Source organism: Falco peregrinus, chromosome 6, assembly GCF_023634155.1.
Source record: "Falco peregrinus isolate bFalPer1 chromosome 6, bFalPer1.pri, whole genome shotgun sequence".
Lineage (NCBI taxonomy): Eukaryota > Metazoa > Chordata > Aves > Falconiformes > Falconidae > Falco > Falco peregrinus.
In genome coordinates, this window is record NC_073726.1 from 43,936,757 (window position 1) to 43,962,951 (window position 26,195).

Genomic DNA, 26,195 nt, shown 5'->3' on the forward strand with positions numbered 1-26,195 from the left:
TGGGAGTGCTGAGCCTGGGGAAGCAGCACATGGAAACAACTGGTTGAGGCCCTGTGAGAATCATTCCCTATTAAATAGTGCCAACCCATCCCCAGAATAGCCCCGTGATGCTACGCTGCATGCTACGTAGCGTATGCTCACTGAGACACCATCTTGGTGGAGAAAATAATCTGTGGTCATATTGTCAAAGGTTGTTACAATCCATACATAAAAAGGGCAAATTAAGCTTGAGCAGAAAAATTTCATTTTACTGCCTTGTAGCATTTTACTGTTTGACTTCCCAACATTAATAATGTACTTTTAAAACAGATTTTCTGGCTTATTTGTCATTTAAGATAAAATTCATGAATATGTATTTATCCTTCCTCTGTACAGGGATGCATGAGCATCCTGGGTACTATGGCTAAGCCAAAACACTCTAGGAAATGTGATTTAGAAATCAAAATTTTAGCTAACAATATTTGCAGGTAAATTGTTTAAGTGCTTTTGCTTATTTGTTTCAGAAAAAATTGCCATATACCATCCTTCAAGCAAAATGCTTGGAGGACGGCACACGTACTGTTGCATTGCTTTGTACCTGCAAATGTTACCAAATTATAGCTGTAGGGATGGGCTGCTGAACAGCATATTGCTTTAATTTTGGAAAAAAAATAGTTTTGAACAGACAGGCTATAGTTAATTACAAGCATACCCGATGCTCACATGTGAGAGCTCTCCAGTAGGAATCAGAGCACATATTCTATATTTGGTACCAGACATAGCGGAGGAATTTGACAAGCAGTCTGTCTGATGGTAAAATTAAGGACTCATTGGTTCTATGGTGTGCTTAGAGTTGTAATGAATTGCCTTCAGATATGTTACTCAAACTCTTGTTTTAGCTTATATATCAGCATTGGTGCAAATTCAAACCTGACAAATTGTGTTGGTTTTATCCACAAAGAAGACCATCCTCCAACAGCCTTTCCTGCTTTTTTGGTAGGGGAGCTGTGTGAAGTTAGTTCAAAACTTCACAAAGTCTTAGATATGGAAATAAAACTGATGACCTCTAATGTGCTCAGAAAATACAAATGAGATTTGGACTTCTTTTAAATATTAATTAAATAAGATGTACTATAAACTAATTAGTATAATCTAGCCTTTCCCTTTGCAGTAGGGACATAGGAGATATTCATATATAATGGGTCAGATGAGGAGACTTAAAAGGAGATGACAACCTTTTATTACAGAGCTTACATTTTGCATTTATTCATCAGACCCCTGTTGCAGTTACGAGTTTTGGAGGCACAATATGCACTCATTCTGTCATGACAGTATAAACCCCCTGTATTGTTTGGCATCAGTTGTAAATGTATATTAGATAAAAAACTAACACAACGTTAAAAACAGAGTCAAAATCAGGATGATTACATTTTTTGTCACATCTGGCATTTGATAATGATTTTGGTGACTTAAAATGAAAGTGAGCAATTCCATAAGAAAGGGATTATCCACGCACGTATCATGAGGCAAATCCAGACACTTCCCTAGTAATAAAGAAACGTTCCCTTATCTCCCAGAACACACTGTAGATTCTCCACAACTCCACATACTCGATGTATTTTAGTCAGATGCAGTGATGAAATCACAGCGCCACTGTGAGGACACAGGTTTACATCGCTAGCAGACATGACCACTCTCCTGACTTTCCCTTGAACCTTTTGGACATGTTGGTCAGTATGCGATTGAAATAGCAGGCTAATGTGGGTTGGGCTGGCAGTCAAACAGTGTGTGATGCTTGGGTTCATACACTGCAAGTACTGGGCTCGGGGAATTATGCTAATTCAAAGATGAAAAAAAAATGGCCACAGTTAAGGTTAAAATTCAAAATGAACAGTGACCACCTGCTTATTAAAGGAGCAATTAGACAAACTGTGTGGTTTTGCATGACTATTTGTGAGAAATGCTACCAATAAATATCAGAGATTAGTAATACATCTGATAACCATTCAAACAAATTATAGCTACATTAAGAAGATTTTTTTTTTCAAAGTGTCTGTCCCACATTAAAAACAGAGATTTTTTTTCTCTAAAGTATCTGTCCTTTTTTCAGGAGATGACTGATTTTTTTTAATTCCACAAGGCCCTTATCCAGGTGCTGTTTGCCACCTTCCTGTCCCAATTTTCCATGTCATCTTCAATGTGGCCTGGGGCATAAATAGCTGTTTATGTGCATTGCTAAGCACTTCAGTGCCTCTTAAAATCTGGGCCCTAAACCCTTAATACGCACTGCATGGTCTGGGTTGTATGAGGATGGGGAGAATCTGCAGCTCTGATTTCAGATTGCCTGCAAGGACAAGCTGAGTGTGCACAGGGGCATCTTGGAGACAGTCCAGACTCCAGGCTCTCTTGGGTCCAGATATCTCAGCTAAACATAGACAGGATGATGGGTTCACAGTGAATTCACAGATTTTATGAAAGGGAACAGATATTCTCAGCAATAGGGCCTGTCCCTCACCATCTGCACCATTGTACAGTATTGCAATACTTTTAGGACCAAAAAAAAGAGAGTAATTTTAGAGTCTAGTTTTCTTTGTTTCCACACAAAGAGACAACAACAAAGAAATATCTGGAAATAGAGTGGTTCTAAACAACTTCCTTGGTTGCTTCTGAAGTTGTGTAGGAAGCTCAATAGTCATGAAGTATTCATGAACAGCTCTGCAGTCAGTAAAAGGGAGGCAAAACTGGCTCAAAGACAGGTCAGGGAAGGTGCCTGCACATAGAACTGGATCCCATGTAATTTGGGTGTCTGATGAGTGTTTTTCCAGCTTTTCTTATGACAGAAGCCTTCTATTAGAGTAATATTTTGTCCAGCACAACACATTCCCTTTATCTAGAGAGTTGGCAGGCAGAGAGGACAGAAGCTGTGGAAGTTGAATTTAATAGGATTCGCAGAATAGATTTAAGGAGCTAATCATCCTTATAGCTGCTCAAGTCCAATTTTTATCCCCCGAAGCTACTAAATTTTTTAAGCATGTATTTTTGGCAGTGCTTTCCAGCAAATATCTCCCCATGGAGCACACTGAATTGTGTAGGGTGTATTACATAAATGAGCTGCTTTGCCATTTCTGTAACCCCTAAATGCCAGTGAGAACCGTAACTAGGTATTCCCTTGTCTCACCAGGCTGACCTAGTCTTAGTCTTCCACTTATTAAAGCCAGAAGAGGACAGACATTCAACAAGGCGCTTGGGACACGGTGTCATGCAGTGCTACAGTGATTAGATGCCAGGATCCAGACTCAGAACTGACTGTATCGGGTGCGCAAAAAGTCCTGTCCAAATATGAGGAAGGGTCAGCTGTCTACACCAGGATTCCAATATATTGCCACTTTCACCTTCTATCAGCCAAAGGAAATGCCATAGATGGCGGTATGTTTGATATTCCATACCTATATATTTCCATATAGAGCAAAAAGGGTGCAGAAATGCAAACCAAGCCAACAGTTATGATTATCCCTCCCTGGGTTGCCCCTGTCTTGTGTTCAGCGTCATTTAAATGAGTGGAATAGGAGGGATATTGTCCACAATTTGAAGGAGATATTTAGGCACCCCTTATGTCCCATAGACCCCTCACTGTCATTGTCATAATGCTCATCAAGAGGGCTGCCAAGTGCTTTTAACAGGCATAAACAGATAGGAAAGTGAAATAACTGTTTTGAGGTTCTGAGGTTTTTATCAACTCATTTTGGATGGGACACATACGCAGTTCTGCTTTCCCTGAGCTCCCAAAATTCCTCTCTTTAGAGAAACACCCATCTCATACAAGCCAACTGTCTCCGTAGCACATCCTCGTCAAAACATGAGGGCATTATCTTAGCTTATTAAATGCAAGGACACCTGGTTTGATTAGTGTGCCTTCTGAGAAAGTGTGAATATCTCAGTTCACAGCAGTTCCCTTCAAAAGAAACACGTGTCTTGCGCCTATATGGCAGAAGAGGTTCATTCATCAGTGTCTGGGCTCACAGCCCTGCACTGGGAGATGGCCAAGACTCATCTGAACCTCACAGCCTTGCTGCTCGAGGAAGGCAGGCTTGTTGAGATTTTCTTGTCATTTGATATTTACTGCAGCACACTGGAAAAAGAGTATAGCTGAAATCAGGCAGTCCTGGAAGGGTAGAGCTGCCACCACAGTTTTCACCAAGTTCAACAAAGCTGATGGCAGCCCAGACACAGATGTTAGATTCCTTCTGTCTGCTCTGCTCCTATTTCTAGGAGTCTCAGAGGCAGAAGTCCTAGTGGCTCCCGGGCACAGGAGAGCACAACACACTCTGAAAACACCTGAGAGAAAAGTAAGTCCTTCTTCTAACCTCAAGTTCCAGTCTTAGACAGTTGCATAAAAGTGTCAGGGGTTTGACTACTTCAGTTTTCATAATTAGCAGACAGCCCATGCAACGAGCCTTCCAAAGAAGTGTCATGTTCCTCAAGCCTTCCTATGGGTCCTTACAGTTTTCCAGCTACCAAATGCTTGGCAGCACTTTGTCAAACATTTTCTGTATTCCCTGGCTGGAAACAGCTGGAGTCTTGCAGGGTAAATACTGGGTCAAGGCTGTTAAGGTTGATAAGAACTATGAAGATGCAGTGAAAAAGACCGGGAAGTATTGAGATGTAATACAAGATTTTGAGTGATTATGGAAAGCCAACATTAAAAAGACATCTGGAAGAAAAGAAGGTAATGAAGGTGAAGGACCACCACTATGTGGGTCTTCCACCTACCCAATAATCATGTGTATAGTAACTGTGGGTGTGCTGAGTCAGCAGCAAGAGCCAGGAATCTCACCAGATGAATAAAGATAGTGAATTAAGTAGCACAGAGTACCTGGATCTTTTTGGATGTACTTTAATCATCTAATTAGCCCCAACACTGAAAAGTGCACAAAAATACTACAGTTATTATCTCTTTTCTGCCTAGGTAGAGTAGTTCTATCACTTCCCTTCATTCCCAGAAAAGCAGGTCAGTGCCAATCGCTCACACTATCTGAAAATAAGATATATCTTGTTTCTGGGGAATCTCTCATCCTGAAACCTTTATCCTTACGCTTGAAGAGAAAGACATGTAAACTGAGATTGCCAAGGTTGTCTATGGACTTGGATGATACATTTTTACTCATTCCTATAGAATTTAGGAAATGGCATATTTCACAGCAACTTTGAATTAGATTATTTTGAAGGTTTTTGATTTATTTTCTTTGTCATGCCATGTTGATAACATGAAAGATATCAATATCACATACAATAACAACAGGGGGAAAAAACAGTTACACTGGTTACTCAAGGCTTATTTAATCACATTTTTATAACATTAACATCCTAGATTAGAATATCTGGTCATGTTCATCAGATGAATGCCAAAACCCAGTAACCACACAGTCACTTGGAGTACTTCTGCACTCCCACAAAAGCTGCACTCATTTACTTTTGAACTTATGGCTCTGAGCCAGTGTAAATGGGCAGCCTAAAAATATGAAACAAGGAACTGCTTCTTCACTTGTGAGATTCTTTCTGGCTACAGACCTTTGGTAGCTCCTGGTGCCATTAAATCAAAAGGCTGATCCAGTTCCTAGCTTTGTGTGGGAACTTGCTCAGACTTGCTTAATTTCTCACTTGACCAGGGCTGAGCTTTCAAACCTGCACAACTTCTACAATATTTGTAAACTGCTGATGGTATAGAGCTGTATTCCCCAAACACTGTCTTGCGCTCCGGTGAAAAAATAATTAGCATAAGCATATTTCTATAATTACAATAAAAAGCTTTGCTTTCTCATGGTGCTAAAACATATTTTTAATTGGATTCACAAACTTAATTCATTTTATATAATCGCCTTGGATTCTATAGTTCAGCTGTTAAAAATCATTATCCCGGCTAGCCCCTAGCAGTCTTTCCCCACATCTGACCAGCCAGTCCTGAATAGACACGTGTGAAAGGCTGCCTCGTGCTCCAGGGGATGATGGAAATAGGGAAAGCTATCAATAGCCAGCTCAGGCTAATGAAAGCACATCTCTGCAGGGGCTGAGCAAGCTGATGATTGGTTGTTAATTATATGGGACAAGTTTAATTGCATTTCCCTACAATAGGTTATGTCTGTTTGACCATGATATCTACTGTTTATATCCCCATTTAATTACATTACAGCCTTCGTAGCTGCAAAATGCAGAAACCCTTATTAAGTGAATATTTCTGAATTACAGAAATTATCTCATTTTAAATGAGTTTTGCCAGTCTTATCATATCAACTGATAAATAATTTACACTGTATATGTATGCAATATAAATACCAGGTATAAACACCATTTTGGTATCTAATTTCTTTGTTCCAAAAGAGCAGTTCTCACCATGTATCTCCCCTTTTTATCCTTACCTTTATATTTCTACCAAATGAGCCATCTACAGCTGCTGTGTAGAGCTCCTCTGCCCAGCTATTTCCTTGCTTCCACTGGGATTGAAATTTTTCTGCACAGAGCTTTTACAACATTTTTTGTAGAATAAATACTGTGTCATCGAACTCAATGTCTCTTCTTTCAGCATAGCAGCCAACATACTTTTCTTGATATCCCATCCTATATGAAATTTTGTATGATCGCTCTATTAAGATCTCCTTCTCCTTTGTGACATCCACCTTTCTCCTACACTTTGATTCTGGTTTTTTCCTTGTCCCTACCTAGTTTATCTAGTTAGTTGGAATCAGTCTGAGCTTCCAGCCTGACACCTTCAAGATCTATCCCTTTGCTTGTTCCAAGTCTGTCTGTTCAGACTAGAGTCTCAGCCTGTCTCTCTCCCTTGTCTGGGACAGGGTTCAGCTACAGACCTTGCAACATCTCTCTCATCTTTCTAAAATCTCCCCATGACCTCCTTTCCTTGGCACAATTCAAAATCTTACTGTAGTCTCTCTCTCTTTTCCATTACTTGACAGTCATATTTGATTTTCCTTCATATTTTTTTCTCTGTCCAAATATTAATAGTTCTTCTGCCAAATCTCTCTCTTTGTCTGTGTCCCTCTCTTTCTGTCTCTTGGGAAGGGAACATTATCTTTGTTACAGTGGCATTTCTTTTAAGGTGTTTTGCCCATGTTGTTTTCCACACTTGGCAATGTAGAGCCCATGAAATTGGAAAGGGACTCTTTTAGACCAGTAAGGGCATTAGGGGATCCTTTGCCACTGCAGAGTCCAGATTTGTGTAGTTTTCAATGCAGTCATAGAGTAAAGGATGTCTATGCTAGTATGTATGCTTTGAAGTTAGAGCCATGGGAAGCACCTTTGCTCATGAGACGTGGTCTGAACCCAGCCAGTCGATAACCAGTGATAAATGGTTCGGGTGCAGGTCCATCTTCCTAGAAATAGTTTTCTATATTGCTGTGAAAACACTCCAGTTCAGCAGTCAGCCGTGTTATCATAGCACCAAGCTCTGACCCTTGGGGTTATGTAGGATGTGCTCAGAACTAGAGTCTCAGTGTTTTTTTCCTGCTCTACTCAGACCTTTATACAGCTTCCAAACCTGAATCACAGTATTTGTATTCAGTGCCTGGAAAAACAGTTCCTATTCATTATCATCCCTCCTCAGTCTCTCCAGTACTCCTTAGGTTGCCAAATTGCCATTAGTGCTTTCAATCTTACTTTGTATTTACCTTCATGTCCCACTGCCTCAGTTTCTTTTTGTTTTGTTCTGTGTTTTTATAGGAATTATAATTAAAAAGAAGTATCATGGATTTGTTTGAAATAATACCTTTTTTAAGTGGCATGTCCAGCTGCAGGCTAGGGTGCTTACTTGCTCATATTCTACAGGCATTCATCAAAGTACAACACTGTGAAATCGTATCACTAATAACTATGGACCCAGGCATCAACACACAACAGAACTGGGCTACAAGGGCACCAAAAGGTCAGGATTCAGCTTTTTGCACTGCTCTTGTGCGGGAAAAACTACATTTATGAAATGTTATTTATTGTCCATAATTCATTGATTTTGGATGGGACCTAGAGGTTCACACTTGATAACTAAAATACTAGGTGATGGACTATCACTACCAATATAATCTTTAAATTTTTTCTATTATACCCAGGTGTGCTTGTAGCCATTTTATCTTCTTGGGTGTACTGTCAGGCTATTTTTCAGATACATATCGTGATTTATGCCCTTTCTCTCAGAGTGAAACTTATTTCACTATAGTAATCGTAGTTTCCAGTCTACCTTTTATCAATGACATCAACTCACTCACCAGCCTAATGCTCCATTATCCTAGGAACATCACATTGTTGTGGTATTACCTTTCCCTGGAGGAGGCTGAATTGCTTTTATTACTTCCTGCTTGAACAACTGCTAATCTCTTTTCTGGAGTTCTTCCAAGAGGATGACTATACTTCTGACACAACTGATTCAAATTGCCCTTGCCAGGATTTAACAGACTGAAATACCTGTCTCTCTTTCTTCAAGGACAGAGATTTCCCATCGAATCTGTTATTTAAAAACAAGTGTCGGGTTTTGTGCAGTTTCCCATTTATCCTCCTGTTTTGGTGAACTTGACCACATTCTGAGTTTCCTGATGCCATATTGCTGATTATTGTTACCTACAGCCAGACTCTATGAGGGTTTACAACCTGTAAATCCCATTGATTTCTGTTCCTATTAAAAATCTAAACTAGCCAGAATTTGTTGTTAAATTCCTGTTTTCCTGCATTAATTTTCCAGACTCTGACTCAGTTTGCTAACCTGAGCTGCTAAATCATTTGCTTACTTTTAAATCTGATGTTCAGTATAAAATAAATTTTGTTAAACCAGTTGCTGAACTTTAGTGATGTGCAAAGAAGCTGGATCTAGTTCTAGGGCCAAGAGCTTAGCAGCAGCCACAGGACAGACACATACTGTCCCCAGCCTTCACCAAGTTAGCACTGTGGCTGTATGCTCTGAATATACTGAAGGGACACTCCCATTTCTAAAGTAACAATTAAATTCCCCTGAAATTAAGCATTTGAAGCACTGAACTAATATTCAAAAAGCTTTCAGCTTTGCCATTGAATGCAATGCCTATGACAGGCTCAGGGCTTTTTGGGGTTTGGGGAAAGAGAAGGGGTCTGAGGGTAGTGGCAGGAGAAGAAAATGAGAGCCTGTCCCATGAGTACCAAAAGCCCTCTCCACCACCCTGCCCAATCCCACAGGCAGGTCCTGCTATATTGCTATGTCAGCTTGCTTAGGGGTCTATAAGCAGTATTACTGAAGCAAGTTGTGAAGCTTAACTTCTGCTTTTAGCTTGAAGTGAGTGTTTTTTATATAAAAGTCTGTGCCTCGAGCAACACCCTTTCAGTTCTTGGAGAAGTATAGGAAAAAACGTCTTGGTGAATAGTTGCAAGTCATGCAGGTCCTGCTGCTCCTGCATTTCCTCTCCCAGTCTGTAACGTGCCTTTTTAGTCTTGGCAGAAGGATGTAAGAAATGGCCCTGAGTCTAATGGCTGGCTGCCACTCAAGAATTGACAAAAATTGGGGGAACAGCTTATCAGTGTCTCTTGTGAGATGATAAAGATGAACTTGAAGGCTACGCCCAAGTTGTGTTTTAAACAAATTAGATGGGATGGGCCCTATCTCTTTTTTAGTAACACTTAACACATTGGGATCTCCAAAAGGCCCCTTGTGCTGTTGTAACATAAATAACAACCACAACAACTGATTCCTTCTGGTGAAGGATCTGATCTCACAGAAGAAAATCACAGATGTGGCAGAGTAGGAAAAAAAGACATATTTTATTACATTGAGATCTCTTTTCCAAGTTGCCTGGATTCTGACAGCCTAGGTTTTTTCAGACCAGCTTAGTCCTACTCAGCTTGGTGAGAGCAGGTTGGTATGGACTAGCTGAAGATCAAGTCCATTCTCTTTCACTACTGGAAGGGTACAGGCACCACAATAGAAAGCTGAACGCATTGGAAAAAAATAGCAATGTATATGGTAGAACAATGAATACCTGATCTTTCCACAAACTTTACTGCCACATAAATTTCTACTTACTGTTAAGATTATGAACCACAGGAAGTTACCCGTTTTGAAGCAGATAGCATACATGTCTATAGTCTACCACCTGTAGTTTGACTATACAAAACAAAAGCAGAATTTTCTTGGCTTCTTTGGTGCTCAGAGCTGTTTTCAGAGTGGTGTGGGTCCCTGAAGGGACAGCGCTTTTAACTGTGCCTGTGTCTGGATTCAGTGACAAAACTGTGTGCTCAGATATTAGGTCCATTAACAATGACTGCATTTTTAAATGGAGAGTGTGACTCATTTGATTATCCATTTAATCAGAACATGATTGCTGAATCCCCTTTAGAATAAAGTATTTAAATCAACTCAATTCTCTCTGGATGTCTTATTAACTACTATTCAATAAAAGAGTAGCAATTACTTGGCTTGAAATTTTTTTTTCCCTCCAATAAAAACATTTTAAGGCATGACACAAGTGTACATGTGGCAGTGGGCAGGAAGTCTCCTTTTAGGTCTGGGCAATCAGCCATTCATTTCTGCTGTTTGTTTCCTCAAGGTTAATTCTTCTTTCATCATGTTTGAGTGGCAGTAAAGTTTTTTCTAGGTGGACTTATTCTTGCCTATTCATAGAAACCCAGTGTGAAGATCTTACAGATTCATTTCTTTCAAAGCTTTAGAAGTAAACACATCTGTGAAGAAGTGTCTTGGTCACTTACACTTTCCTTATCTCTGCCTTTTTTCTCCAGTCTGTTGCTTATTTGTTTACTCAACATCCTTGTTCCTCCTGTGCCCTCTTCTTTGGCATTGACCCCTGAATTCTATTGAGGCATTAGCGCTTGAATGAATGTATACATGTAGTGTACCTTACATCTGGTACACCTACATCATATGTACCAGCCACCTTATATACATTCAATACATTCATGTCCTCTGTCCACTTTTCCCTGTTCACTGCTGCTGTTAGTTCATGTCTTTGAAAATCAAAATACTTTGTTTAGCATAACCTCTGCTGTGCAGGGAATGAACTGCACCTGCCAACGCTCAGCCTGACCCTTTTCCCTCCCCAAGTCTAAAGCTGTGGCAGTGGTATGGGAGCCCGCTCTTCCTATGGCGTGAATGTGGTGTATCCTGGCTGTTCGGTGTACCGAGTGTGCTGAGACAGCGCTGAAGGGACCCAGAGCTCATGCAGTCCCATCCCTGTTGCCTTTTGGGAGCGGGTACCTCCAAGGCCCTACAGAGCCCTTGCAGAGCCATTCAAAACAGCCTGGTAATGAGCTAACGGCGCTGCTGTGGGACTGGTCGGGGCTCCAGTGGTGAGCCTGGCTTGGGGGTGCCTCTAATTAACAGCAGAGAGAAACCCACTGGGGCCGGTGCACAGTCAACAATGCTCCGAACACGTTTGCATTAGGACTCAGCTTCAGTTGTTTGCCCAAATGCAGAATGAGGGAAAACAGCACGTTTCAAAGTTACATTGAACCTTAGACAGGAACCATGGAGAGGCTTCAGCACTTGTTTGAGCTTTCTGAGAAATTATGACTGAAAATATCTGGGTTTATGTATATTTTAGCACAAATATATGTGCATTCTGGATGTGGTTTGAGCACACCTGTTGGGAAGGTAGGGGTGCAACTGGTAATTGCAGTATCACATTACCATCACTTGGTCACATGTGGCTAGGCTATGTGCCATTTATTTTAATCAGTTTATATTTCAGTTTTATCTGTGGTTTTATTCCAGAACACAGCTCCTCAAATATGATTTGGGCTATCACTTCAAGGTTAGGCATGTGTGCAGCTTATTAGGGTCTTAGAAGGTGAAAATATCAGTAGTGCATAGATTAATGAAGTTGACAACCCTTCCTGCAACAATGCGGCATGGACCTATACCAAGACTGAAGCAGAATGCCTGGGGCTATTCAATCTGCACAATAACCTTCCATGAAACGTGTTTGTTCAGTATATAAACTATATAAAAAGCATCTCAGTTTTAGAAGAGTTGCACCATGAATTTTGTGTTTGTTGCCTGTTGTTGTTAGGAGCAATGAAACACAGAGAGGTTTACAGATCACTCCTGAGCCGCAGGATGTGATTCACAGCACATGGCTGTGGCCAGCCTGGAGCATCTCAGGAATATATTTGTGTTATATGACACAAGCTTTTCTCAGGATTTAGCTCTATGAGTGTTTTGTGCAGTGAGGACAAAACAGTCCCACATGCTTTTTTTGTTTCATAGAACATATTGGTGTACTCATTTATGAAGGGTGTTTTGCAGGTGAAGATGCACTGTAATATTAACTTGCTTAAGAAATCTGTGCTGATATCTAAATTCCTGGTCCTTCATGTTTGTCTCAAGTGCCTCTATCAGAATTTAAAAAGCCAAAAGTCAACAGGTTAGTTCTATTTAGGAGTGCTGTTGACCAGCACGTGAGGTAAGAGCACAACAGTATAACATGCTGTAAAATCATCTGTTTATCATGAGGTCAGTAACAGTACTAATGGATGGTGACACAATAACATTCAGGGGTTCATTTTCGGTACTTAGTTTGATCGTCTGTCCTACCAACAGCTACTGCATCAAGCATTTATTACACACAACAATGTGAGTTAACAAAAAAGCAGAGTACCTAGTTATTTGGCTTTTACATGTCAGAGCTTACTTGAGGGGTCAACCACTATGACAGTGCAAAAGAGAACCTGAGACACATGGCTCTACCCACCAGAGGATGTCCTGTCCAGGGAGCCATGGGGCCATGGCTGTTCCTGCCACCCTCTTTTGTCATTAGCACGGTTCCCTTCTGATCAATAATTCCAGGCAAAGAGTAATTCAGTAGGGGTTTAGGCACATAGCTCTAGGTAAGTCCTGCTTTGGCCATCTCCTTCTCTGCCCTGCACCAGAGTGACTGGACACTTGCTGTAGTGACCACTTGCCAGCACCAGCATCACACCAGCCCAGAAAGACCTGGACACTGGGTGCTACTGGTTCCCTCTTTATTCTGATGAGGTAGGCTCTTCCCATGCTGGCAAAGGAAACACATCAACTAATTCATTGGAAATAAATGCAGCACGTCCTTTGAACGTGCAAAAGTGGCTGTGCAAGGCCATTCCCCTGATGAGGGGCCTCATGACAGTGCACAGACAGAGCAACCTGGTCTAGTGGAAGGTGTCCCTGCCCATGGCAGGGGGCTGGAACTAGATGATCTCTAAGGTCCCTCCCAACCCAAAACGTTCTGTGATTTTACAAAATACTCGTGTCTCTGTAGATGCAAATCTCTGCCTTGTGCCGGGAAAAGGGGTGATCTTACTGATTTAGGTGGGCATCTTCACATGTCTCTTGACCCTCTATCAAGTGACACACTGATCTATTTGTATTTGCTGGCCTGAGTAAAAGGTGTGCGGAGTCTTGGTTTAGTCTCTGTTCCTTCACCTGTTTGTAGAAATAACTCTAGCTGAGTCAGTTCTTTATAAAGATAGCCAGTTATTCAAAATGTGGAATTAAATATTTGTTAAGATGAAGTTAGATGAAGTGGCCGCAGCCACCCTGTTTGCAGGAAGCATTGCCAGTGCTTGCCTGCTCAGGGTGTGGGAGGTTCCCCTAGCACTTTGAAGGGGTGGAAAACCAAACGTCCTTTACTCATTAACCTTTTTTTTAGCAGGTGACCTCCCCCCCCCCCCCAATAACTCTTCCTCTTTGGAGTGGTGGTGGGATTTGGCCCTGGGTGGGACCATGCCACTGCAGAGAGCCCTGTAGCACCGGGAGCTTCAGAGCAGCCCTGGCTCCTCAAGGCTGCGCACAGGGAACAACTCATGATGTGAAGCCAAGGCATAAATTAATGACAAAAATTTTAGCAAAGCTATCATCTCTGCTCCTATATGTTTCATTTTACATTGTCTTCCATAGACACACACCCCCCTCAAATTTTTCATTTTTCATCAATGGGTTTTCATTTGTCTTGAACTAGAGCAATCCATATGTTTCATACATTAGCTTTTATTTTGTCAACTGAAGTAGTTGAACTTTTCAGATCCAATATTTGTGTATCTGTATGTCAATTCAAGTATCACATGAGAAGCTTATTTGAAATTAAAATCTAAGGTACAGGGAAAGACTATTACGAAATGCAGTAGTAGGCTGCATGGGTTGTCACATCTGATTTTTGACAGACAATAGTCTTATGGTATACAGCAATTTTTCTCTGAACATCTTACTGAAAACCTCATCATCCAGTGATGAGGGGATGTAAATCACTCTTGAAACCTATCCTACTAGACGTATTAAAAAAAAAAAAAAAAAAAAAAAGCAAGCCTGACAGGCAACCAAAACCAGAACCAAACCTGCAGAAAAGCTTGAGGTGAGTAACAGGGAAATTAATCCTGTTTCTTCTGTTATCTTTTACATGGAACATCAAATTTCAGCCATCACAATTAGAAAATTTTATCTACAGTTAAGAAGGATGTTTAAATGATTCTCTCCAAGCTTTTGTGTTGTAGAATTAAAATGTACATCCTGAGAGTGAGCCTCTTAAAAACATGGACTATGCCTCTGCAGTGGTCCTGTTATATTATTTTTGTTATTGCAAATCTTTAGTGGACAACTGATGAGTAATAATCTCATTAAAATTAGCTACATAATTAAAAGTGTTTTGCTTTTTTAATATTTGTAGTGGAATGGGTTTTAGTTGCAGTCTGAAATACGTGATTTAGAAAAAAAAGATCATGGTTCTGCTGTGTGGCTGTCTCCAGCATGTAAACTGGCTGCAGCTCTGACATCCCCACTGAAGGCTGCTGTCATTAGTGGAGAACCCCTGACACTCTGTTAGACAGTTATTCACTAACAAAAATATTCATTATGCAAACCTCTGCCCAAAGACCTGCCTAAAATGCCACAAGCAGAAGTCTCTGCTGGTGTAAGTGAACGCAGCTTCAGCGGCTTTGGCAGGGTGGTGACTGCCTGCTCCAACTGAAACCTCTGCTCTGGGTTCCAGTTTTCAGCATCTCTGCTTTCACCACAAACAAAATGAAATAAATTGCCAAATTTTCTTCCTTGTTAGTCATTAACCTGTGGCTGCATTACCATCTCTAACCTCAAACCTCTTGTATTCTGTATGATGCTTGCACACGATTTTTCTGTTGTAGTGTTTTGAAAACTTTCATTATTTTTCTTAACACCTTAGGCTCTCTTACTTTATTCTACCATCTTGGTCCATGCACTAGTCTCCTGCCACAAAGCCGTGTGCACCCTCCATATTTCTTCCCCTTCCACCACTTGGTGCTACCCGCAGGGACCCAGTGATACCAATCCTGGAGGATTTGTATCAGAGCTTTGTCCTCCTCACATGAACGGGCCCTGATGTGCTGAGATGGTTCCTGCAGGCAGAATCCCTTTGAAGATGATGCTGTCTGACAACGTAAATCAATTCAGTGTTTCTTCATCTCATTTCAGACCAGTGGGGCTATCTGGTGTGATACTGAAAACGTGCTATGTGTTGCCTGTCCTCATCAAAAGGGTTAATAGTGGTCAACCTCCTGGACACACTTTAAAAGGAGTGACAGGGCAGGCAGAGCACACACAGCGCTGAGCTTTGCCCCTACTGCTGCGGCACAACCCGCCCCCTCCATCGCGCCCCCCCCCCCCATCCCCCCCCCCCCCCCCCCCCCGAGTGCAATCTGCTGCCTGACAAGCTATTCCCATCTTCATGCGTCAAGACCTTAAGCCTTTCTTCTTTGACACAGAGATTAAGGGCAATCCTGACAAATTCAAAACCAGATCAAGCAATGGTACTTTAGCAAGATGAACTACTGGCCTACAGATCACCTGGCACAGGCTGGACTCCCGGGCTTCCCACGGGAACCCGTCCCCTCTGATCCTGCAGGTTCAGTGGTGGGCAGCACATCTCCCTGTCCTGAACCCACTCTGAGTGGCGGAGCTTTACATGAATCACAAAAGCTGAGTGAATTGGCTACAAACCAACCAAGTCAACACCATTTTTTTAACCCTTGTTATTGTACAGGTGCCAAGCACAGGTACCAGCAAACACTGATCTGGGAACTGGCAACGTAGCTAGGCATTCAGCTGGTTTCTGATTCTGCCTCTGCCTCCAAAAAGTGCTGTTTCCCTGCACCTTTGGGACCAGGCTAGCTGCTGAATTTCAGAGCAAACATCCCTGTCCCATAGCTCTTACCAATTTACTTTTCAAACAGCAATTCTGACCAAAATGCCCCTGTAATTTATGATCACGATAACAAATGGGTGAATTAGAATAAGGTCATTAATATTATTGCTTAATAGCATTATTTTTTGCAAAACAAGCAGATCATTACCAACTTGTGTCTTATTCCTATTAGCCACTATTTTATAGTGCCTTTCATGTATATACATGCATTCACACAGGATGTGACTACAACGCATTGCTTTGGGTAGCAGTTTTCCCTGGGCTGCTGCTCACCAACAACTGTGACTTCCCTCTTGTGGTCAATGATTATTTTTAAATGCTAGTGATAAAAGACCGGGCTGCCTCTCACATTAAAAAAAAAAAAAAAAAAAAAAAAAAAAAAGCAGAAAATCAGTTTGTTCTAGAAAAATATATATGAGCTTCCCTTTTGACATTTATGGTCATTACCCAATTTTAATAGAACAGCAGAGACTGTTTTCTTATTAAAGCAAAAACGTAGAACCAAGCATCTGTTGGGTAAAAGCCAAGAAGAAAAAAATCTCAGCTAAATAAAAAGTTCTTGCCAGCTAACTGGCTCACTAATTGTTCAAGTTATATAATTACACCTAAAAACAGTGTCTTGTACACCACTACAAAATTAAAGCTATAGTATTCACTCGTAACCAGTTTTTCAGTGCTTCCTTATGTGCTGCTTGTGTCTAGAGACTATCAGTCAGCCTAGCAAAGGACAGTTTTCCTCTCCTTAACTGGAAATGAAACGATTCCAGTCTGTAGAGGAATGAAGCTGGGTTAATTAACATTGATAATACACAGCTGTGGGCTGGCTTCAGGGGCGGTGGGTTGGCTGACGTGGACAATGTGCAGCTGTGGCAGGTTCTGTTAAGTAGTTAAATAGCTCTAAGCCAGGGGTCCTCAAACTTTTTAACCAGGGGGCCGGTGCGTGGATACAGTGGCAGGCAGTCACCTGCGGCTGCTTGGTTTCCCCCCCCAGCCCCCGGTGGGGGTCTGTAAATACCGGGGGCCGGATTGAGGACCCTGGGGGGCCGTATCTGGCCCACGGGCTGTAGTTTGAGGACCCCTGCTCTAAGGGGTATGGAAGCAGAGCCTGTGATGAAGAGAGATCTGGAAGAAGCAAAGGGAGGAGAGAGAGTGTGTGCCTCAGATGTAGCACCGACAAGCAGAGGCCCCAGGAGAAGCAGAGAAGAAGGGGGCCTGGATGAGGAGAGGCTGGCTGGAAGAGGAGCCTGGAGAAGGAAGACCTGGGATGCAGGAGAGGCAAGAAGCAGGGTGGATTGGCCTGAAGAGCATGAAGAAACAGCACAGACAGTAGATGGATCTTTGAGGCCTTGTGGGGGATTCGTGGCCATGCCGGGGCAAGGTGGGGAACTACTTATTGAAGTTAACCTGGTATGGGATGGTAAAGGCCTAGTTGCAGCTGGCTAGTTTTGATAGTGCTGTGACGCCAGTCCATGTCAGCTATTTTTCTATTCATCTGTCCTCTGACATGGCCAGAAACTGTTTCAATTAGCAGCCTTATTTTTTTTCCTCAATTTTTTTCTTGAAGAAGCTCTTCAAAAACATTGGTTTTGGTACTCCAAGTTTGGAGTCTTCATCATGTAGGTTCTTTCATTTACCCATCTGGATGGCTCCCTCGTATTTTCCTTATCTCAACAGCTTGGAAAATGCCCGCTTTCTTCAAAATACTGGAACAAGACTAACCAAATTCCCAAGGAAGGGGAAAAGGGTCTCTTCAAATGGCCTCGCCCTATACTTGGTGGAAGCAGTTGCTTCCTGGGAGATAGTTTTGGCTTGCTTCAAAAAGTAAGGGAACTAAAGCAACTGCTTCATCTGTTTGTTCATCCATCTGACTGAGTATTCCCCCTACCCCAAACTTGCAAACTTAACAGAGATTTTCAGTGAAGTCTGGCAGATGTTTCTAAGATTAGGTTGTTATTAAGCCTCTTGAAATAATAGCTGGATAAATAGGAAAAAAGAAAACCATACAATTCACTGGAAGGAAAATGATGTACTATTAATCTGTTACATGCTGTTTGTGGTCTGGACTACACCCAGGAGACTGTGCTGCTTTAGTAAGGGCTACTGCTGCCTGTCCCGTGTGGGTGAAGGAGCCTTTGGCTGCTCTCCTCGTTTTCACCTCCAGGCCAGCTACCTTAACTAGCTGCTTCTGAAATCTTTCCAGGAAAGCTCAAATATTGTATCTTTGTTCTTTCATTTTCTCTGTCCCAGCAGTTTCATTTTCACTTCCTCTTCTTCCTGCCGTGCCAGACAGGATAAGTTTTTGTGCTGGCATGCCCGCACATATTTCACTACAGTGTGTGTATTGCTGACCATCTCCTGGAATATAGTCCTGAATACTGCCACTTAAAAAACCTGGTTTGACCCCTTATTCCTCTGTAGTCTTGAAGCCCTCTAGATCTTTGCAAGCACAAGGCAGAGCAATGTATGGGGAGGGCTGCTATCTTCTGTCAGATACAATGCTGGGTTTCAAGACCAAAGCATTCCTCTTTGGATGCCTTTGGCCTGGGAACTAGGGCAGCAGCCTCTGGACAATGCCTATAAAGCACAGTTTACTACCAGAGGTAAATGCTGCTCGTTCCTTAATGTAGCGTGAGATCTAGCAATTTTTAAGAAGTCATGCACCAGAACTGGACTATCTAAACTTGTCCTGTTTGAAGGCTCGGGTCTGAAACCTTGGCTGTCCACACTTGTACAACATGGCAGGCTGGTGACCAGGTGTTTTTCCTCCTCTTCACTTATATCCAAAATGTAATAGAAAGCCAGGCAGAACTAAATCCGACTTAAGATTTTCAACGTGATGCCATGGGGTTTTTTCAGTTGATAGGGGAACCACAGCATCTTCTAAGCTGCTTGTATTTCACTGGAGCACCTCAGGGTAAGGGAGAACAGGTTGAAAGGCTGTCTGGGTCCGGGTGACAGAATTTGTCTCCTGACCTGCCTCACTGTCAACTTGTAGCATACGCAAACTCTTTACTTGCAAGCTGGCTTCAATTTTATCCCCCAGGGCTTCCCCAGGGGACAAAGCCAGGGCTGCCAAATTCACAGATGGGCAAACTTCTACAACCCCAAATGAATGATCCATCCTTCAGATATTAAACACGACCTGAATTTTTTATCAACTATTCTACATCTGAACACAGTAAGGAACTTTATGTATATTTTTTGTTGCCAACAGTCATGAGATCACAAGGATCACGATTTTCCTCCTTGCTTACAGTCACAATGGATCACATCTACTGTCTGCAAAAGTCCTGTTGACATGTATTTATCTTGACAGTTTGGTCTAAAGTTTCCACTTCATGTGTACAAAGAGCACCAAGAGATCGCTTCAGAGATTAAAAAATGATGGCCAGTTAGATGTGTTTACACCCCAGAGGGCATCGTTTGGGGGTAGATTCCTACAAGTAGCACATTCAGTTATTTCCATCTTCCTGTGATGCCAATTGCTGCTTCTGCCAGCTCTCTGAAACACCATTTCCTAAGGTAGTGGGAGGGGGACAGAAACACAAAAAAGGCCAATTACTTTTCAGAAATTATTGATATCTCATCCTCTTCCAGCTTTTCTCCCTAATTCTTCTTTCAGAGAAGAAAATAATTCTATACTGTAGACAGTATTTCTTCATATATTATTTCTATTGGTTCTGTTTTAAAATGGGCCAGACAGCATACAAAGAGGATGTGGTTCCCAAATCTTTTGCCACTTTGCCTCTGCTACGTGGACCCACAAGGAAACTGTTATTTTCCTAGGAACAATGCAATAGAAGATTACAAGGAAAAAATCCCATTGGGGTATCCTCTTTAATTCCCTCAGGATTTATACAATCACTTCAGTGAAAATAAAACCAAAAGCAAAGGTATGTCACTAAAGGGAAAACGTAGCAACTATATGTATTGGTGTACTTTGGGGAACATGCATAAAGAATGTACGTGTGTCTCCAAAAGTGTACAGAAACTTCTGTCCCAACAAAGCCTAGGGAATTCAGGCCCCTCTTTTCAGGAATTATTCTTTAATCAAAACAGAAACAGCTGTATTTCATATCTCCCAATCAATGCACATTGCTGGAAAAATCAAGATACCTGTACAGAAAAACAGGCAGCCCAGTATCTGAAGGTGCCAGAACTGAGACTATGCAGATAACAGAAGCTGGAATAGCCAGGGGGTTCCAGTTACACATAGGAGGGCAGACAGAATGGCTTCTGATTCAGTGATAAAATCCCTCTTTCAAGCATCATGGCCAAACATCAGCTTTCTGATGTATCTCCTGAAGCTCCTATATCTTGGAATCCATGGCTCTCCTGCAGTCTTCTCTGCAAAGCAGCTGCCCTCCCGCTCAGTCTGTTTCCATTCATACACAGAATAGACAAGGTATGAAAAAAGCATTGCAATGGATTTTGTGTACTGTAAAAGATGTTATTTAAAATCTCCTTACTCCATGTACTGTTTAAAAACAGAGGTCCAGAATTTTGCACATCAGACAATTTCTTTAGGACACAAAATCCTGATTTGGGATCCTGTCTCAGGGCTTTCAGTTTTGAATAAACATTCTTATTTTCTCTTATTCTTGCAGGTATGGAACATGACTGTTTCGGGTTTTTTCTTTGCAGAAATATGACTAAATAAAGCATCCATGGAAGTAAAATGTAATAGCAGGAGATTACAATGGGAAATGGTCAGACAGATTCACATTTTTTAGCATGTAATGATATGCAACTTTCCATAAATAATTTGGCTGCAGTACATAAAGTCCTATAACATCATGGGAACAACTTCTGCCAGAGTTGTTTCATGCCTTTTTCTGCTTTGAATTCTTCATTACATGGTGGCTCAGATGTGATTTTTACTGCTAGTGTAAACAGAACAAACAGTGAAATTTTAAAACCACATTTATTTTTAATACAAAATCTGTTGCACTATTACAGAAGTGAGCCTGTATGTTTACCCCCACATGCACAGATAATTCAGCATCTACAATTAAATAAGAGTAAAATTATATTTCTCTTTTACCAAAACCATTGGCAAATCTTATTAAGAAATGTCTCTTTGTGCTTTGTAATCAATGTTTGTAGAATTAATTTCTTATTTCGGTTCCCATTAAGAAAACTGATCAATGGAAAGCTCAAAGGTGCGAAAGAAGCTTATTACAGCTACCTTACATTTGTGATTACTTCAGTTGTGCTTTACCTACAATATATACATGATCGCTGCAAGGTGTACTATGCTCTAATGCAACGCATTGGAAAAAGCTCTGAATGGTTCAATTAGGAATCTGCAGTAAATAAGCAGAACAGTTCACTATTTCATTTTCACAGCAAAAAAAATATATATTTAAGTAGATGCTTTAAAATACCATGCACACCATTGGCTATAGTACTTCTTACACAGTACAACATAAGCTTTCTTGCTGTATTTGTCTGTAACACCTAGAAGCATACAGCATCTACGCTTTAAGTGTATTTACAAATTCAACAAAATATCTACATATAAAAAGCTTACTTAAAATTAAACTTGATGCAAGTTATGAAAAACCAATTTATTGGCAAATGAAACTGAGCATTCCTTCAACCATAGGTTGTTATAAAAATTTATATTTGGAGGTAAACATTTGATTGATATAGTATGCGAGAAAATAATTTTGTAACTGATAATAGTCATCCTTTACCACTAAACCGTATTAGCACTTGTCAGATTGAATTCTGCGGTTCCGAGTGGTAACCCCCACACTGCTTCAGGGTGCAGATAATTACAAAGCTGCCACACTGATCAGGCCGGGACACAGATGGAGATGCACTCTCGCTGGTGTAGTTGGCTGGTTTGGTTTTTTTAACAATTTATTTTTCAAGAGCTTATACCTTGCTGTGTTAGTAAATAATTTGATTCTGGTTGCTTTTATTATTTTCTTTTTTATTCTTCTAAGGCCACGAAAACATGCTGTGCTACAGCTGTCTAGAAAGCATTTATTTTATTTTCAAAGGAAAAAAATCATAGTCGTCTTTGAGTAATTTAAAATATTCAAAACCTTCCATTTTTAGCACAACAGTTTCATAACACTTTTTTTCTTCATATTTTTACTTTATTTGGCAATGACAGTAGTCTGCTAATCACAGTTTACTGCACCAACTGATTTAGTAGTACAGCACATCATGGAATGCATATTGTATAAAGGCACTGAATGTATTTTGCCCTGTGTTATCTGGAATATTTTCTCTCATTTTTAAAGTTTTTCTTTCAGTGACTGTACAAATTCCAAAATGCATTGCAATGCGTATCTTTTATGCCCTAAAATCAATTCAATGTGTTTTGATGTAAAAATAGAACACTGTACTGCTGTAATACTTGATAGATTAAAAAGGCTATAAAGTAATAGGAGCAAAGAGCAGATAATAGGGTCTCATTAAGCATCAGCAAATGCAAATGTCATACTTAAATCATTTAGCAATTATATACTGTACATACTGTTCCTAACTGTCTTGCAAAAAGACGTAAGATAGCTAGACATTAAGTCACCAGTTTCACAACAATGTCCACAAAGACATTGAAGTTCTATATAATACTACTATAACACTCTGACAATGAAAACGGAATTCATATCCAGGGATTCAGCTGAGGACCGCATAACAAATTGTCAAACCATGTTTTTATAGTGTACACGAGATTACCTGTGAATTGTGTAGCTTTTTTTTCCCCATGCATTATACTGTATTTTCAACAGGAAACAAAATTACAAGTCAATGTTATAGTGTCAGTTCCTTTTTAAAAAAGTAAAAATACTCAAGTTTCGAACAAAATTTGAATTTTGTATTTTGATTCATACTGACATACCACTTAATGTGTCATTATGCTGCATAACTGTATTGATTTGCATATTCTCATAGCATTAACATCTTGTAGTGAGGAGCTCTGTTACCTGCACGTTCATAGTATGAGCAGGAGGACGTACAAGTGCTTTACACAAACTGAAGATACAAGGGGACTGAGTTCTGTGGTTACACAAATGAATTCATGGCATTTACAGGAGAAGGAGCCTCAGAGCTTTCATTTCCTTCTGCAGGTTCTTTCTCTTTTTTACCACTATATTGTCCAATAAAGGAGCCATCCTCATTGAACTGACCATTTACACCTTCTCCATAGTCAACTAAACTATCATCACTGTCTTCTTTTTTCACCGTTCTGTCTGAAGGTGTCCGGCTTCCTTTTTTTAGAGGTTTATGGTCCTCTGCATCACTGGAGACACAAACAAACAAAAGGCATTAACTGATGTATTGTACATTAAGAAAAAAATCAGCCATGCATGCAGAGTTTATAAAAAGCATGTGTGCAGCCCTATAATCCTTTAGTAAACCCACATCACATTGTAGAGACAAATCAATATGATGCAGTTGATATGAATATATGGTGTAGAAATGGTTTAAACAGAGAATGTCTTCAGTGGAAGGAAGGGGGTTTGTGATTTCATATTATTTTTTTCCCCCCATCGTGCATGACTTTTGAATGATAAGATCTGTACCCTTGGCTTGGACGCAATTTAGATGCAACTGCAAGCATTAAAAAGTGGGTTGAGAAATTATAAAAAAATTTATTTGTTCTCCAAAGTAACAAGCTTATGATGTGCTGTGAAGTTAGTCTGTTAAACTCCTTATTTTCTTTGACTCCTTGAACATGAATGAAGAATGAATTTGGTTAAATGAAATATACTGATTTTCTTTACTAGTATAAAGAAAATAAAAGTGCTGCATTTCAAATAATTTGTTACATAATGCAGGCCAGACTTGCAATTTTCAGCCTTACCTTTCAAGAGACCTACATATTCCATTAAAAGGGTGCAGAAGAAACAAATGAAAATAGCCTAAGAAGAAAAGCAAAGTCCATATCCTGATAGTGATCAGTATTTTATCAATAATACGTTGCTCTTACAATTGCTAAAACATTTACTGTATTACAGGTAAAGTAACAATTTAGCTTACAGTAGCTAGAACTGAGGAGTTGAGAGCATGCTTAGTCTTTGTCATTATCAGATCAACCTCCCTGCCCTAATCAGTAACTGGTAACGTGTTCTGACGATGACGATGGTGATTTGGAGGACAACAGAAAAAAGGAAAGGAAAGGCAGGCAGGGAGGAGAGATCCCTGTAGCAAAGTGGTCTTTCCCTTGACAGTGGAAAAGCTGCAGCACCATCAGCATCTTCAAATAAATTTGCAGCTGTGGTAGGCTTGTACTTCATGAAATAGATGTAGACGGGCTCTTTTCAGAATCCTTTACTCTGCACTTCAGTTTCAAGATGAAGATTTCGGCAGCAGCTCCAAAACATTTTGAATTAAAACCCACTATTACCAGCTGCACTTTTGGGTGCAATTATTTGCCTTGTCTTAAACAGAATATGGGACTTTATTTGCATATAGGGTACAGAAGAGTAAGTGATTTTTGGTTTTATTTAAAGACCCCCAGCTTATGGAAAATTTAAAGAAACATGTACAGAATAGCAAAGAAATGAAAACATATTTTACAATATCCACAACATTAGACTGAATATATATATATATATTCAGCAAATTATTTGAACCATCTAATTCCTAAAAAGAAATATCTTAGTTCTTCCAATAATGTATTTTCTATTTTCTTTCTAATATCTTTGAACTCCCACATATATATGGCTTATACAAGGTCACACAGATTATAATGTTAGCTAACAAATGCCCTGTTAAGAAACACTTCACTACTGCTAGAAAAGCATGACACCAATTTTCCATCAGGATGCTTCTCCTCATGTAATTACCTTTTTTGGCTTTGGAAGACTCAGTTACCACATTCTAAAAGAAGTATGCCTCTAATATGCATGTACTTACAGATAAAGCATACCAGAGATTTTATTCTTCTATGCTTAGACAAGAAAGAAGTGGAAGGAATATCTCTCTTGTTAACATGTAAGAAAAAAAATCATGTTTGAAATACACAAAGACAAAAACTCTAACTTGACTGTGTCAGTCTTGATTTTGTTTTTAGGTATTGCTCTGTACATGGCATAAAGATAATTATATAATTGATCTTCTGTGCTCACCGATACTGCAAATATATAGGCTAGTAACATTTAAAAGAACGCTACTCCAAACTGTCCAGCACCCAGCAGCAAACTGAAAATGTTTCTAACACTGCAAACACAAGCAGATTACAGACATCACTGAAGAGAGTTCATTTTGGAAGGACCCTACATTTAAAACGTTGAAGATGGAAGCGAGTATTTAAAAATCACACACAACGTAGTTTCTGCACTGCCCTCACTACAGGGCGCTGGAGCCGTTACACCTGGCTATTCAAGCCAAATGAAGACTGGAGGCTCACTTTGAAGCAGCAACCGGTCCCGCTCCCGAAGGGTGGTTAATGCTTTCTGGGTAATACCCTTAAGAAAGCACACTACACATATGGTTTGCTGCTCGCATTTTAGGTGAGTAACTTCATAATTGCTTACACCATCATATGTAGGAATGAGATCAAATTAAAATTGCATTTGTTCCATATTCCAAGTGGTCAAGTAACTGTGCAAATATTCTGAAGTGTGACCCTATCCAGTGTAATTCACTCAGCTGCAATATACAGTAAAAAGCACCAAAACAGTAAATAATACCATCACTGTATTAAAAATATTCACATTTTTGTGTTTAATCTGAGAGAAAGCTTGATTCTCATTTATAACTTAGATAAATCTGGGTATGGGAACTTCTGCCTTGTGTTGTTCTTTGGGTGTTCTTGTTTGTATTTTTGTAAACAAAGTTCATTTATATGCCGAACAATGAAGAAATACTTACACGGTTGGTTGCGTTGTGTCTGTGATTTTTCTATATTTTGGTAAGGATGAGGATTCTACTGTGTAATTAAAAAAACAAAACAAAACTGCAGATTTACCCAGGAGTGTACATGCATGGATGGAGGTGGGTGCTGGAGTGAGAGCACAGTTAGAGCAGATGCAAAAATCAAATCTGAACTGGGGGATTCCCCCCTTTTTG

At 40.3% G+C, this 26,195-nt stretch overlaps 1 protein-coding gene across 27 annotated transcripts in view; it reads right to left on the reverse strand.

Moving 5' to 3' along the window:
• Window positions 1–19,980: 19,980 nt before the first annotated feature.
• The window catches only part of NRCAM (neuronal cell adhesion molecule), a 166,010-nt gene continuing 159,795 nt past the window's right edge, over window positions 19,981–26,195 (reverse strand). For all 27 annotated transcript variants that reach the window (XM_055808944.1, XM_055808951.1, XM_055808946.1 and 24 more), the window contains one exon: window positions 19,981–23,421. In XM_055808944.1, the coding sequence (XP_055664919.1) occupies window positions 23,184–23,421 (238 nt within the window). In that variant the 3' untranslated portion in view covers window positions 19,981–23,183. The remainder of the gene's footprint in view (window positions 23,422–26,195) is intronic.